The sequence below is a fragment of the Physeter macrocephalus genome, chromosome 4 (genome assembly GCF_002837175.3).
Source record: "Physeter macrocephalus isolate SW-GA chromosome 4, ASM283717v5, whole genome shotgun sequence".
In the NCBI taxonomy this organism is placed as follows: Eukaryota; Metazoa; Chordata; class Mammalia; order Artiodactyla; family Physeteridae; genus Physeter; species Physeter macrocephalus.
In genome coordinates this window covers 41,009,870-41,022,445 of record NC_041217.1, presented here as the reverse complement: position 1 = coordinate 41,022,445, position 12,576 = coordinate 41,009,870, and the positions used below count along the sequence as shown (strand labels likewise).

At 44.9% G+C, this 12,576-nt stretch overlaps 1 protein-coding gene across 6 annotated transcripts in view; it reads left to right on the top strand.

Moving 5' to 3' along the window:
- The window catches only part of ATP2B4 (ATPase plasma membrane Ca2+ transporting 4), a 90,924-nt gene extending 87,598 nt beyond the window's left edge, over positions 1-3,326 (top strand). For 4 of the 6 annotated variants that reach the window (XM_007111028.4, XM_007111024.4, XM_007111022.4 and 1 more), the window contains one exon: positions 467-3,326. In XM_007111028.4, coding sequence (XP_007111090.1) covers positions 467-781 — 315 coding nt within the window. In that variant the 3' untranslated portion in view covers positions 782-3,326. The remainder of the gene's footprint in view (positions 1-466) is intronic. The other 2 variants (XM_007111026.4, XM_007111025.4) reach the window with 2 other exon arrangements.
- The last annotated feature ends 9,250 nt before the right edge of the window (positions 3,327-12,576 follow it).

Below are 12,576 nucleotides of genomic sequence, written 5' to 3'. Positions count from 1 at the left end.
AATTTTCCATTCCACATTCACAAAGATGTTTGGCTTCAACACAAAAATCCACATGTCTGAATTATCTTTTAAGTTCGGCTATTAATTTGCACCTAGTTCCAACGTCCTTGCCCTCCATCCGAAAGAACTAATGAATCTTTTTGTTTCCTGTTTCATTTTAAGAGTGGATTGTTTGGGAATGCTAACTTTGCTTTGGGTTTTCTGCTTTTTTCTTATGCAGCTTTTGAAATATTCCAGTTGTTTGCCATTACTCACTCTCCCCACCCCACCTCAATGCTTGAAATTTGAGCCACGTGATGTTTCTGCTGTTTCATGATCTCCTCTCATATGTTTGGTTTTGGTTGTTGAGCAGTAGTGTTTTGTAGCTTGGGTTTTGTTTCTGTCCTCAAACCCCCCCGTTCCTTGTTCTACTAACCAATTCTTGCCTCCGTATTTTCTCATCCTCCTTTTCCTTCCCCTGGTATAGATCAAAGTGGTCAAAGCATTCCATAGTTCCCTCCATGAAAGCATTCAGAAACCCAAGAACCAAAACTCCATCCACAACTTCATGACCCACCCTGAATTCGCCATAGATGAGGAGGGGCCACGAACACCACTCCTGGATGAGCAAGAAGAGGAAAATTTTGAAAAGGTCTCTAAGCCTGGGACTAGGATGCTCCCATCTGATGGTGAGGTCACTCCACAAGCCAACAAAAACAACAATGCAGTGGATTGCTGCCAAGTGCAAATTGTTGCCTGCCACTCAGACAGCCCTCTACACAGCCTGGAGACATCAGTTTGAACTTCATTCTCTGACTCCCATTCCTGCTTTCCCTATTTCCCTTTTCATCTACCCCGTCACTGAGGGGATGACGGGACTTTTCACTGTCATGTCAGCTGCTCCCAAGTATGTGTGAACCCCCACCTGGCCATGAAGAGGCAAGAGCACAGACCTACGAGGACTTCAGCTGAAACCTGAGTTGGGGTTTGTAGCAGGACCCAGTTAGACCCCAGGCAAGTAATGAATGGTAGATCTACTCCTTGCCTGTATCAGTTGTCATTTTTAAAGAAATGACAAGAATCCTGTTGGCATTTACCCCAACCCAAATTCTCACCGGTATTCATACCTGTGTCATCCATCTCCTCACTTCTGGATTTTTACCCTATGAGTCTGTGCTGTTTACAAGCTCAGTTAAAAGTTCAGAGTGACAAATATCCTCAAATGAAGTGTGTTGGGGTAAGAATGGAAGGTATAGAATCAGCCTATAGAGTGATTGTTTTCAAACAATTTTTCCATTTTGAAAACTTATACCTAAAGCCCTGTACCTCTTTCTGCCCTTCCAGTCAAGCCTCCCCATGGTCTCTTGGTCTTTTGTGACCATTGTCTTCCTTAGCTTCACTATTTTTTTTTGTTTTTAAGTTGTGATGATTAGAAAATGGAAAGGACATGGATGAGTTAAGTCAACTTTGACCATTGTCCCTTCTGGCCTCAGTGGAGCCCTTGATTTAGTTCTAGAGGCAGATAGGTTTCTTTGCTAACAGGGTCCTTTGGAAGCAATTGAGAGCTGGTAAAAATATATTCCTGTTGTTGCCAGGTTATCTACTTCTAAACTGCCATCTTGTCAGGTGTGTGTGGTTTCTAAGTGCCAGGGAGCTCAGCACTGACGTGAAGCTTGCATATATGTGGTTTGTAGTTTTTACCTGAAGCCTGAGCTTTCTTCTGTTCCTAAAGCGGTGGCAAAGGAATGAATTAAGAATGACCTTGCCTCCTAACTGGACTTGGAAAACAGACCATCAAAGTCAACTCTGTGGAGTCCTCCTCAGGGTGACCACTACTGCTTTCAAAGCCATCCACCAAGGCTCTTCCAGGGCAGGACCTGATTGTTGGGAGAGTGCGTGTTGAGCAGCCTTGGGAGAGGCCAAAGTGCCATTCCAGCAGCATCTGAGCAAACCTTCGTCTCAGAAACCAGAAACCTTGAGCTTAGGTGGCTGGGGACCAGCTTTGACAGGCCCTTTAGTTTTCTAATTCTACTCTTTGCTGTGTCCGCTAACATCAGTCTCTGCAAAGGCCCCAGCCTTTCTCAAATATTCTGATTCTGAAAACATGTATCCAAAGTGGGAGGCTTCATGGACGCTTTGTCGACTTAAAGAAGCAAAAGACCCACCCTGAAAAGCTCCCCTCCTTCCACCCTCCCTCTTGCACACCCCACTCAAGCCCCCTCCAGAATGTGCTCAATGCTTCACAGTTAAGCCCTGTGCCTTCTCTCCCTGAACACTGCCCAAAGCGTCCCCTTCCCACCTGTCTCTCAGGAGCCAGGGACTTGGCTAGGAGATTTGTTAAGTGTTCCTTAATGCAACAGGGTGGAGCCGCGTTTGCAGGATCTCCATTTCTATCCCTGCCATGCTGCTGTAAGCTCTTCCGTGTAGGGGTCAGCTCATGTCTGCCAATTCCCGTCTCCCACTGGATAAATGAAGCCTACCCCCTCTTTCTAGAGTGATGGGAGTACGGAGAGGGGCTTGAGGCTGTTAGGAACTCTGCCAAATTTCCATCTGGGAGCCAGGTGACCCGGACCTATCCTCTCCGGCCTTTTCTTCTGGATCCCTCCTCTCTCACCCTTTCACCTGAGCTGCCCTAGGAAGGAAGAATAAAGAAACAGTATCCCCTGCACATCCCTATTACTACATCAGCTACCAGATCTGATTTTGGTTTTGTAAAGGTTACATGTTTCAGTGATCTTTTCTCTGTCTTCAATACTAATGGAGGAAACAATAGCTCACCCGAGGCGTTAGGTGTTCACATATATATTTATTAAGTACAGTGGAAGATTTAGTTCTGTCGAGTCCTTTTATTACCTCAGATCAGTTTTTAAAACAATCTTTGGAGGCTATTTTATCATTCCTGCTCCCAAAAGACTCTCATGGTGCCTGACAGGTTACTTGTGAGGGCTTGTGTCTACTTGTTTAAAGTCAATGGGGATTTTGTGTGTATTCTAGTTTCCATAGTAGGAGAGAAAATATAGAAATATTATGCAAAAAAATATAGTTTTCTTTAGATGAGAAACTGATATTTTTTGAGTCAGCCATATGTATTTTGTTTAAAGGATTTAAAATAAAGTGCTGTCATGTAACCCTGTGGAAGGGAGCACATAACCAGCTGTTAGACATGGCAGGTGACTTATAGTATATTTGCAATTGGTTTTAAAACCAATGCACCAAACTTCCTTTCTCCAAACAGCCATCTTTATACTTAGGGGAAAAAAATGTGTTGGGTTCTAGAATGTTTTTAATATAAATTTGTTGATATGGAATTAAGTTTAAGTGTTTATGTGCATATATTTTTTATATAAATTTTTTTTTCCTGTTCAGTTTCAGTGATCCAACTGGCAGTGAATAAATATGGCATAAGTTAATAAAGCTTTCCCCAAAAATGGTGCTTTGGATTTGAAAAGGGTCTGATGGGGAAAAGGGGGAAATATTATCCTAGATTCCTCTCTTGATAAACCGAGAAGAATGGGCAGTGGATTACGGATGGGAAGGAAGGCATCCAGGAAGAAGGGACAGCCAGCAGGAAATGAGTGTGCACCCCCATGGAAATGGGTACCAGGAACTAGTGATCAGGATCAGGGATCTCAGATAGATTTATATTTCTTGAAGAACAGCTGGCAGAGTGGTACCCAAGACACTGGGCTGCAAGGATACTCTCTCTGATTTGGGGTTTGCATTTTTTATGGTTCTTTTCACCTCCTGTTTCCCCTGGAGTTTTCCATTAGCGACTTTCTGTGCAAGGATTTGATTTGAGACTTCCTTCCCTCCCCTAGAAAAGTGTCACGTAATATATTAGTTGGGAGGTAAAGCTCTAAGTGGAAAAATAAAGGCTGGTTCTAGCCTGGTTGACAGTCTTGACTAGATCCTTCCCACAGGTGCCCTCTGCCCTCTGAAATGACTCTCCATCTCTAAAGGTTGTAGAGAGACCACCGAGAAATCCCGCCAGCACTTGTGAGTTCTTTAGAGTTTGTGTTCCTTCTTCCGATTGAGCTCCAGAGGGGGGAGTCTGCACCCTTAAATCTGAATGATGACCTTACTGCCCAAAACCAGAGGGGTGTGGCAAGCTCACATGTGCCCTGAAACCTCTGAACACGTCACCTCCTTTCTTTCCTCCTTTCCCTGCCTAGTGATTGAAGCAGCCCGTGATGCCATCACGAAGTGTGTACTTCCTCACTCTCCGTATCTGAGGACCACCCCACTACCGTGGTGGGGGTGGGGCACTTATAAATGTCTGCTCTTCTTAAGCCATTCCAGGCTCTTCCTCAGAAAAGACCAGACACCCTTCCATTTAGCTCAGTGCTGTCCTTTGCCTTCCCAGCCCTGCTGTTGGGCCTGCTGTCCCCTTTCCTCCTGATTAGGAGAGATGGAGGGAAGTGAGCTCCCCATGACTGAATTGGCCTTTTGTTCCTGTTTCTCCCCATATGTATATATGCCATATGTGAATATGCCATATATATGTGCCAACAAATCTATCTGTGTTGTTCTTTTCAAATCAGCAGATAGGAATTTTGAGTTTCTTCTTTTTTTTTTTTTTTTTTCAGTAACTAGTATAACAGGCACTGGTATTTTTGTATAAAAGGAAAAAAAAAACAAAACAAAAGATTGACTGTTGTGATCTGCATGACATAAACAAACAAATGGAGATATCAAAGCAACGTGTACCCCAGCGTGTGTTGCCGTAATCTGCAGTTCAGCTAAACCGTGCACCCAGTCTGTATTTGCATTTTGGTATTATTTAAGCTCTCTGTACAATGTTTTGCATGTATTTATAGGGTTCTTAGAAAAAAAAATGCTATAAACTGGCAAATCTGAAATTCAAATATGTTGTTCCATTGAGAAAGGAAGAATAGAAGAGGAGTTTTAAAAGAAGGAAAAAAAAGGATAATTTTTTTGGAACCAATAAAGCTATTGCTGATGAGCAGAAACCGAACTGTTGCGCACTGAGAATAAAAACCCATGCCCACTTGAGACTGTGCTGTGCTCAATGTGTATCCACTGTTGGGTAATGTCAATGGTTGTCAAAGTTGAGAAGGGGTCTGCCACGGCTACATGGAGAGCTTACCTGTGCAAGCCCAGAACGTAGCCTGTCACGGGACCCTGACGTGCTTCTCTGCCAACGCTTGCCTCTGGTGACTCGCAGCCCTGGTTGCCAGTTTCATTCCCTTGGAGTACGAGCTTAGCTCTGCCCACCTTGGTTAGAATCTGCAGTCAGAGAACTGTGAAGCTGAAGCTTTTGAAGAAAGGATGAATTTGGAAGGATGAAAAAGAGTCAGGCTTGGCAGTCCTTTCTTTCTTTTCTTTGTTTTATTTTTTTGTTTTTAACAAAATGCCTATCGGGAAAATTAGTTTCCCATATAGCAGCTATTCCCTATCTTTCTTCTGGGGTTCTCCAGTTCCCACCTTCCCAAAGGATTTTGGGGAGGTTGGGAGTTTGTTTGTTGTTTGTTTTAGCCGTTCCATTCACTGGGTCTCTAGCATGACTAATAGTAGGCCTTAGTTTCAGGTCAAAACAGCTTCCTGGCAGGTCATTTAAGTTCTGAGCTCTCATATCTGAGAACACAGAACTCCTTCCAGCAACTCTCATCCAGGCACACAATCAAGTTCCCTTCTCTCTTTTAAAACAGCAAGGAGGATTTCCCTGGTGGTGCAGTGGTTAAGAATCCACCTGCCAGTGCAGGGGACACGGGTTCAATCCCTGGTCCGGGAAGATCCCACATGCCGCAGAGCAGCTAAGCCCATGCGCCACAACTACTGAGCCTGCGCTCTAGAGCCTGCAAGCCACAACTGCTGAGCCCACGTGCCACAACTACTGAGCCTGCACTCTAGAGCCCGTGCTCCGCAACAAAGAGAAGCTACCACAATAAGCCCACACGCCGCAACAAAGACCCAACGCAGCCAAAAATAAATTTAAAAATGAATAAATTTTTTAAAAAATAAAATAAATAAATAGAACAGCAAGGAAGGAAAGGACTTTGTCGGCTCCCCAAGGTATTTTAGGAAAAGTATGATGTTGAAGAATAGCCCAACTCTCCTGGCTGTTTGAACAGACTGTTTCCGAAGGAGGAACAAGCCCTTGAAAGAGTCTTCTGTAGTGAGAAGTCTTATCCCCACTTTTCCTGCCTGTCCCAGGTTGCTCTCCAAGGCACAGCCACACTGCCCTAGTTTCTTTGAAACATGTTGGGGAGAAAATAATTAATAACCAACCAAACAAACGGGCTGGGACTTATTTGATAACAAATCATTCACAAAACAGAACTAAAGTCTCTTTCTTTCCACTGTAGCTTCCATCCCAAATACCCTTGCTTAAAAGGGGTACAAGATACACACACACACACACACACACACACACACACACAACTAGAGTCCTTTCTAAAGCTTGGCCCTATATTTCCCCTCTTACTCTCACCTTGTCTTGTCTTCGTTGGGCCCTAGAACTGTGCCTCTCTGCTGCGCCAAACAGGATCTTTTTTTTTTTTTAATTTATTTCATTATTTATTTTTTTGGCTGCATTGGGTCTTCATTGCTGCACACGGGCTTTCTCTAGCTGTGGCGAGCGGGGGCTACTCTTCATTGCGGCACACGGGCTTCTCATTGCGGTGGCTTCCTTTGCGCAGCACGGGCTCTAGGCGCATGGGCTTCAGTAGTTGTGGCATGCGGGCTCAGTAGTTGTGGTTGTGGCTCACGGGCTCTAGAGCACAGGCTCAGTAGTTGTGGCTCACGGGCTTAGTTGCTCCACGGCATGTGGGATCTTCCCAGGCCAGGGCTCGAACTCGTGTCCCCTGCATTGGCAGGTGGATTCTTAACCACTGCGCCTCTAGAGAAGTCCGCCAAACAGGATCTTAAGGATCCATACCTCCTAACCCCAGTGTGTGGTGAGGCATGAAGAAGAGCTACAAAGTAACTTTCTGGCAGAGACCAGTGTTTCCTAAGACATTGGTTTCATGGGGTGTAAAGCCAGCTCAGCTCCTTAGGCCTAAATTACCATATGGAAAAAAAGCATGCTCTTTCCTTCCATCTTTTCCTTACCCACGCTTCTAAAAAAAGTAGTTTCTTTGCCCTCCATCTTTAATAATGGCTTTTGTGAATCTCCTCTTTCTCAGCTACCATATCCTCTCCCTGTGGTCATCGTGTTTATTTGACACTCTCCATCATGACTGACTGATTACCCAACTCCCAAGTATATACACACAACTAGGAACTCCCTGGCTTAAACTCTGGCCAAATCCAAGGATTACTCACTGGATTTGAGTGAGTAAGCTGGTTACCAACCCCTGACCTGGGTCTATTAGGGCATGGCCTCCATGTCACTGCAAGCAGGATAAAAATGCTATGTCCTTTACCAGCAAACTTTGAAACCCTGTTGTAAATAAAACACACCTATTACTATCTCTGTGTTATGTTGTTAACATCCAGTTGTCCCCAACATGAACCTAAGCCCCGAGAAGTAATGACTAGCTAGATTCATAGACCAGAATACTTTTAGCCTTGACTCTTAGCCTTTTAGGCAGTGACTTCTGGGTTCTGGGCTTGCCCATATCTTGTTGGAACTAATCTCTGAAATTTATTTCAAAGAACACCTCCCAATCCTCAGAAAATACACACATAGAAGGGAGTGGTCTCTTTGGAATGTCCTCCCAGTGTCACCTCCTGGGAGGCTGGTGTCAAAACCAAAATGCCACTTCACACTTACTTACAATGAGAATTTAAATGACCCACGTATTTGGAAACCCAAATTATAATCAGTAGTTTAACTGATGCTCATGAAGTACTTGAGCTGTCTGAGTGGCTGGCGCCATCACACTCAGAGCCAGTTGCATCGTTCCCTAGTTGGATAGACCTGGCCCCTGAGTTCAGGCTCAGGCCCCACTTGGTTTCTCTGATGTCCCCTGTACTAATGGCCATGCAGACCATCCTCCAAACAGCATAGTTGATTAGGTTAAGTTTCTTGTTTTAGTTCCAGATCTTCATATCCTGGCCTTATTTAAAGCCAATATAGGGAATTCCCTGGCAGTCCAGTGGTTAGGACTCCATGCTTTCACTGCCGAGGGCGTGGGTTCAGTCCCTGGACTGGGAACTAAGATCTCGCAAGCCTCTTGGCATGGCCAAAACAATTAAATTTTTTTAAAAAGTAAATATATATGAAAACTTTTGAAAGAGAACGTGAAGGTGAGGAGGGAAGGTCTGGAAACTAGTGATTGCCTTCAGCCACAGTTATCTGAACCCTTCATTTGAGTCAAGCATTCCTGCACCTTTTGCATTAAACCTTTGAATTGAAACTGCTGCTAATCAGGTAGGAGAGAAAAGGGGTTTGAATGTTTTTCTGCTCACCCTTTGGTGGAGGAGCTTAAACAGAAAAATTAGATAGAGTAAAATCCTGATGTGAAGTCTGCTTCTTGACTGGCTTGATTTTCCATCTCTACAATGAGAAAGTGGAACTACATCAATCATTTTCCAGTTACACTCTGAAGACCTGAAAGGGATTCCTCAGCGATGATTCAGAGCCCACAGTGTTCATTTTTTTCTTTTTTTAAAGTGTTTGGCTTCCAGGTCAGCTGTAGCTTTAAAAAATGACTTAAAAGCACTATGAACTAGCCATCTCTAAGGTCCCCCGGCTCTGGAATGCTGAGGTTCTAATTAACAAATCAAATGATCAGTGCTGAAATGATCCAAACTTAGGTGACAATGTCACAACAAGTTGTGTGATTAAACACACAAGCAAGCATAATTGGGTTCCTGTCTTCATTGTCTCCCATTATAATTATCAACGTGAGCATAAATAATATAGAGTAAAACTTAGTGATTATAGTCCATTCTGGTGAGATTGTTATCTGGCTGTTCTGCTTTGGAATTTGCTGTGAAGAAGAACAGTAGTTCGGAAATCCAGAGATCTAACCCAATGGAATGGCATAAAATTAGAGAACCAAAGTGGCTCATTTGTGCTTTGGAGGAAAGAGCTGGCCTGGGAATTAGAAGGCCTGTGTTATAATCCCAACCCTGCTGCTAATTTGCTGTGTGACCTAAGGGTCTCTCCAACTCTGACACTCCTTCTTGCTCTGGTATCTAAAATTGCTATTAATAACCATAAGAGAATGTCTAGATGGTGTTTCTCCATTGCTTTATCTTCCCTGAAATGCAGCATTGTGTGTGCATTGAGCACTACTGCATACTGGGACAGTACCTGCAGTCTTCACTTGGGGCTCAGCCACTCACACCTGCAACAAAGACAAATTGTTCCATAGCCCTTAGAGTACAAGAAATCTGTTTCTCTTCTTTTCTAAATCAAGTCAAATCTAGCACCAAACTAGCTAGCACTGGCCAAGATCTGTGAGAGGCCTCTGCTAGTCATTTTTTATGGTCTCATCTCCTCCACTTGAATATTGGTCCACTCATTCATTCATCAAGTATTTATTATGCCAGGGACCCACGTATGTACTGGGGATACGACAGGGAACAAAACAAAGACCCTGACCTTTTTGAATTTAGTCTTGTGGAGAGAGACAAAACAAACAAGTAAATACAGAGCATATGGAATGGTAACAAGGACCAAGGAGAAAAGTAAAGTGGTGTAAGGAAAATAGGGAGCACAGGGCATGAGGGTTGCTCTTTTGTAGAGTGGTCAGGGAAGCCCTCTCTGACAAAGAAGACTGTGAAGAGAAGTGAAGGAAGTAAAAGGGTGAGCTACGTAAATATGGAGAGGAAAGAGATTCAAATCAAAGGGCATAGCAAGTGCAAAGGCCCTGAGGCAGGTGCTTTTGCTGTGTTTGAGGACATGCAGGGAAGCCAGGGATTGGCACTGAGTGACCAAGTGGGAAAGTGAAGAGATAAGTTTGGAGATGGAGGGCTGGAAGTGGACGCAAGAACCTATAAGCCAGTATAAGTTTGGCTTTCATGAAACAGGAATTCATTGGAGGGTTTTAACTGAGGATTCCAATGATCTATCTTACAGTTTAAGGGGATCACTTTGGCTATTGTGCGGCTGCAGTCAAGGGAAAATGGAAGGACAGTAATGCAGCTTTAGCTAGCACACATGCCACACATGGGCCTAGGCTAATAATAAGGGATACAGGTAAATTCAAGCCCCAACTGTCATGCTGTTGTCCTGTGACACACAAAACAGTGAAAAGAAAATGCTTGTTCAGAAAAATTACGATATATTGCTTGCCACCCCAGCTTGTTCAGGATGCCCTAGTTAATGAAATGATTGAAATAATATTTTATTCACTCACACAAGAAGGAAACAAAGAAAACCATCTTGACCTGTGCCTTCCCCATTCCAGCTTCCCAATCCTGTTGTCATGCTGCTGCCTGGTCCCCAGGCAGGCCCTCCGCTCTCAGCACCTCCTCTGACCTGCTCTGTGCTCTAATCTGATTCTTTTTTGCGGCCATGGCCCACGGGCCCAGCCGCTCCGCGGCATGTGGGATCTTCCCGGACCGGGGCACGAACCCGCGTCCCCTGCCTCGGCAGGTGCACTCTCAACCACTGCGCCACCAGGGAAGCCCTAATCTGATTCTTGATGTGACTACCCACCCTGCTCCCTCTGCTGAGGAGTCATCACCCTCCTGCCAGGGCCTCTCCGCCTGTCTGGGCTCAGGGGATGGAAGCCAGCTCTCTCACAGCTCTGGGGCTCAGGGAAGACCGGGCTGTCAGCCTCACAGCTATCTATGCTCCGTGGCTCTCCAGCTGCCAGGACTCAGGGGGAGGCTGCCAAACGAAGAACTCCAGAAGGACCAAGCTGGCCGAGGTCGGCCTTCTCTCGGGACACCAGGCTTAAGGAAAGGGCTCGCTTACCTGTCGGCAGTGCCCCGCCCCCTCCTCCACTGGAGCTTAGCGGAGGGGACAGAGCTGTCCCCTAGTCTGGTCACACTCCTTGCTTCCAAATTCTCCTCACTCTAACCAAGGACCTTCGGCTGAGTGGGGGCAGGGAGCAGAGAGGTGAAAGAAATATTTCTGTACTTTCTAAATCGTTTTGTCCTAATCCTGCTTTCTCACAACGTTAACTTAAAAGGAAGGTATTCGCTGCCTTTGTTCTGTTTCAGACATGCCTGAACTGGAGAAGGCCTCCAGGACACGAGCGAATGAGCGTAGAGGGGTGGGATTGCTGCCATTAAGGCTCCAGCTGTCATCCTGCTCCACTGTCCCAGCCCCCAGACCTTCAAAAACGAAGCGTGGCTGCAGTTGTCTTTCACACAGGGCAATTTTGGCATTTTGGGGGGCCCAGAAATACAAAAGCCACTGTTAACCCCTTCCTAGGACAAAGGAGACCCAACACAGGACCTCGGGTTGCCCTTCCTGTGAGGTGCAGGGAGAGCAGTGCAGAGATGGCTTTGTCCTTTGGCCCATTACTGCACAGCAGGAAGAAGACGAGGACGCTCGTTTCTTTCTCAATATGTCACCCTGTTACACACTTAAGTCATAAATTCACAGCAGCAATAAGCACCTGAGAGAACCTCTCCAGTCAGGCACCGTGCCAAATGCCACAGATGTAATAAATTAAAACACAGTCTCTGCCCTGAGAGGGTTCGAAGTCTACTTGGGGAGACACACATTTAAACAACTAATCCCAACAATTGAGAGGTGCTATTACACACGGTGCCATGCGGACACAGAAGAGCAAGAATCCAGTTCCAGGTGCAAAGGGCTTCACAGAAGTGGTGATGCTTAGGGCACATTTTTTTAAATAACAATTTTATTTTTTATAAAAATGACACTTGGTCTTTGCAATAATTCAAACAATGGGTCCAAAAAAGAAAATAACAAAATACCTCAAGCCCCACAACCCAGAAATAACCAGAATAAACTCTTAAAATGTGATTTTATTGTAATTCTACAAGAGAAAAAGAATCTGCTGGTAAAATGAAGAAACTAGTGCAAAGGCCTAGAGTCCGAAAGTGACAATGAGCTGGGTCTGCTTGGAGTGCAGAGAGCCTGCAAGTGGGTGGCCATCCGAGACTGACCACGGCAGGAGAGCCGGGACCGCTTCTGTTTTATGTGCAAAGCCAGTGCCTGGTACTGTGCAGTGGGAGATGTCCCAGAGATATGTGCTTAAAGAATAAAGGACCACGCAGAAGGTAGGCAGACTAAGCATCAAGAGAGGAAGAAAGGCCTGAGAGAGCAGTCCATTAAGTGTAAAGAAATAAGTCTCATGCATCAGGAGATGACATGATAATAGCAGCCCCATTTAATGAGCTGTTGCATAAGCCGAGTCCTAAGCCAAGCATTTTTCATTGTTCGTCCAATTAATTCCCACAACTGCATTACCTAAACACTATTATTATCGTCATGTTGCATCCAAGGAAACAGCCAAAAAGATTAGAGGACCTGCCCGACATCACCCAGGTAGTAATTTAAGATCTGATACTCTTAACCCAGTGCTCTGTCTTTCCTGAGAGGATTCTGAAAGATTTTTGGTATTAGCAACAACGTTTAGCGTGTAGCCCCGCCCCCTCAAGAGGCTTTGCTTGCTTGGATGCTTAAGTTCTGTCTATTTAAAACCAATCTTAATACTTTAGAATCATATGTCACATTCAACCCCTCAAGTCATTAAGAGTGGT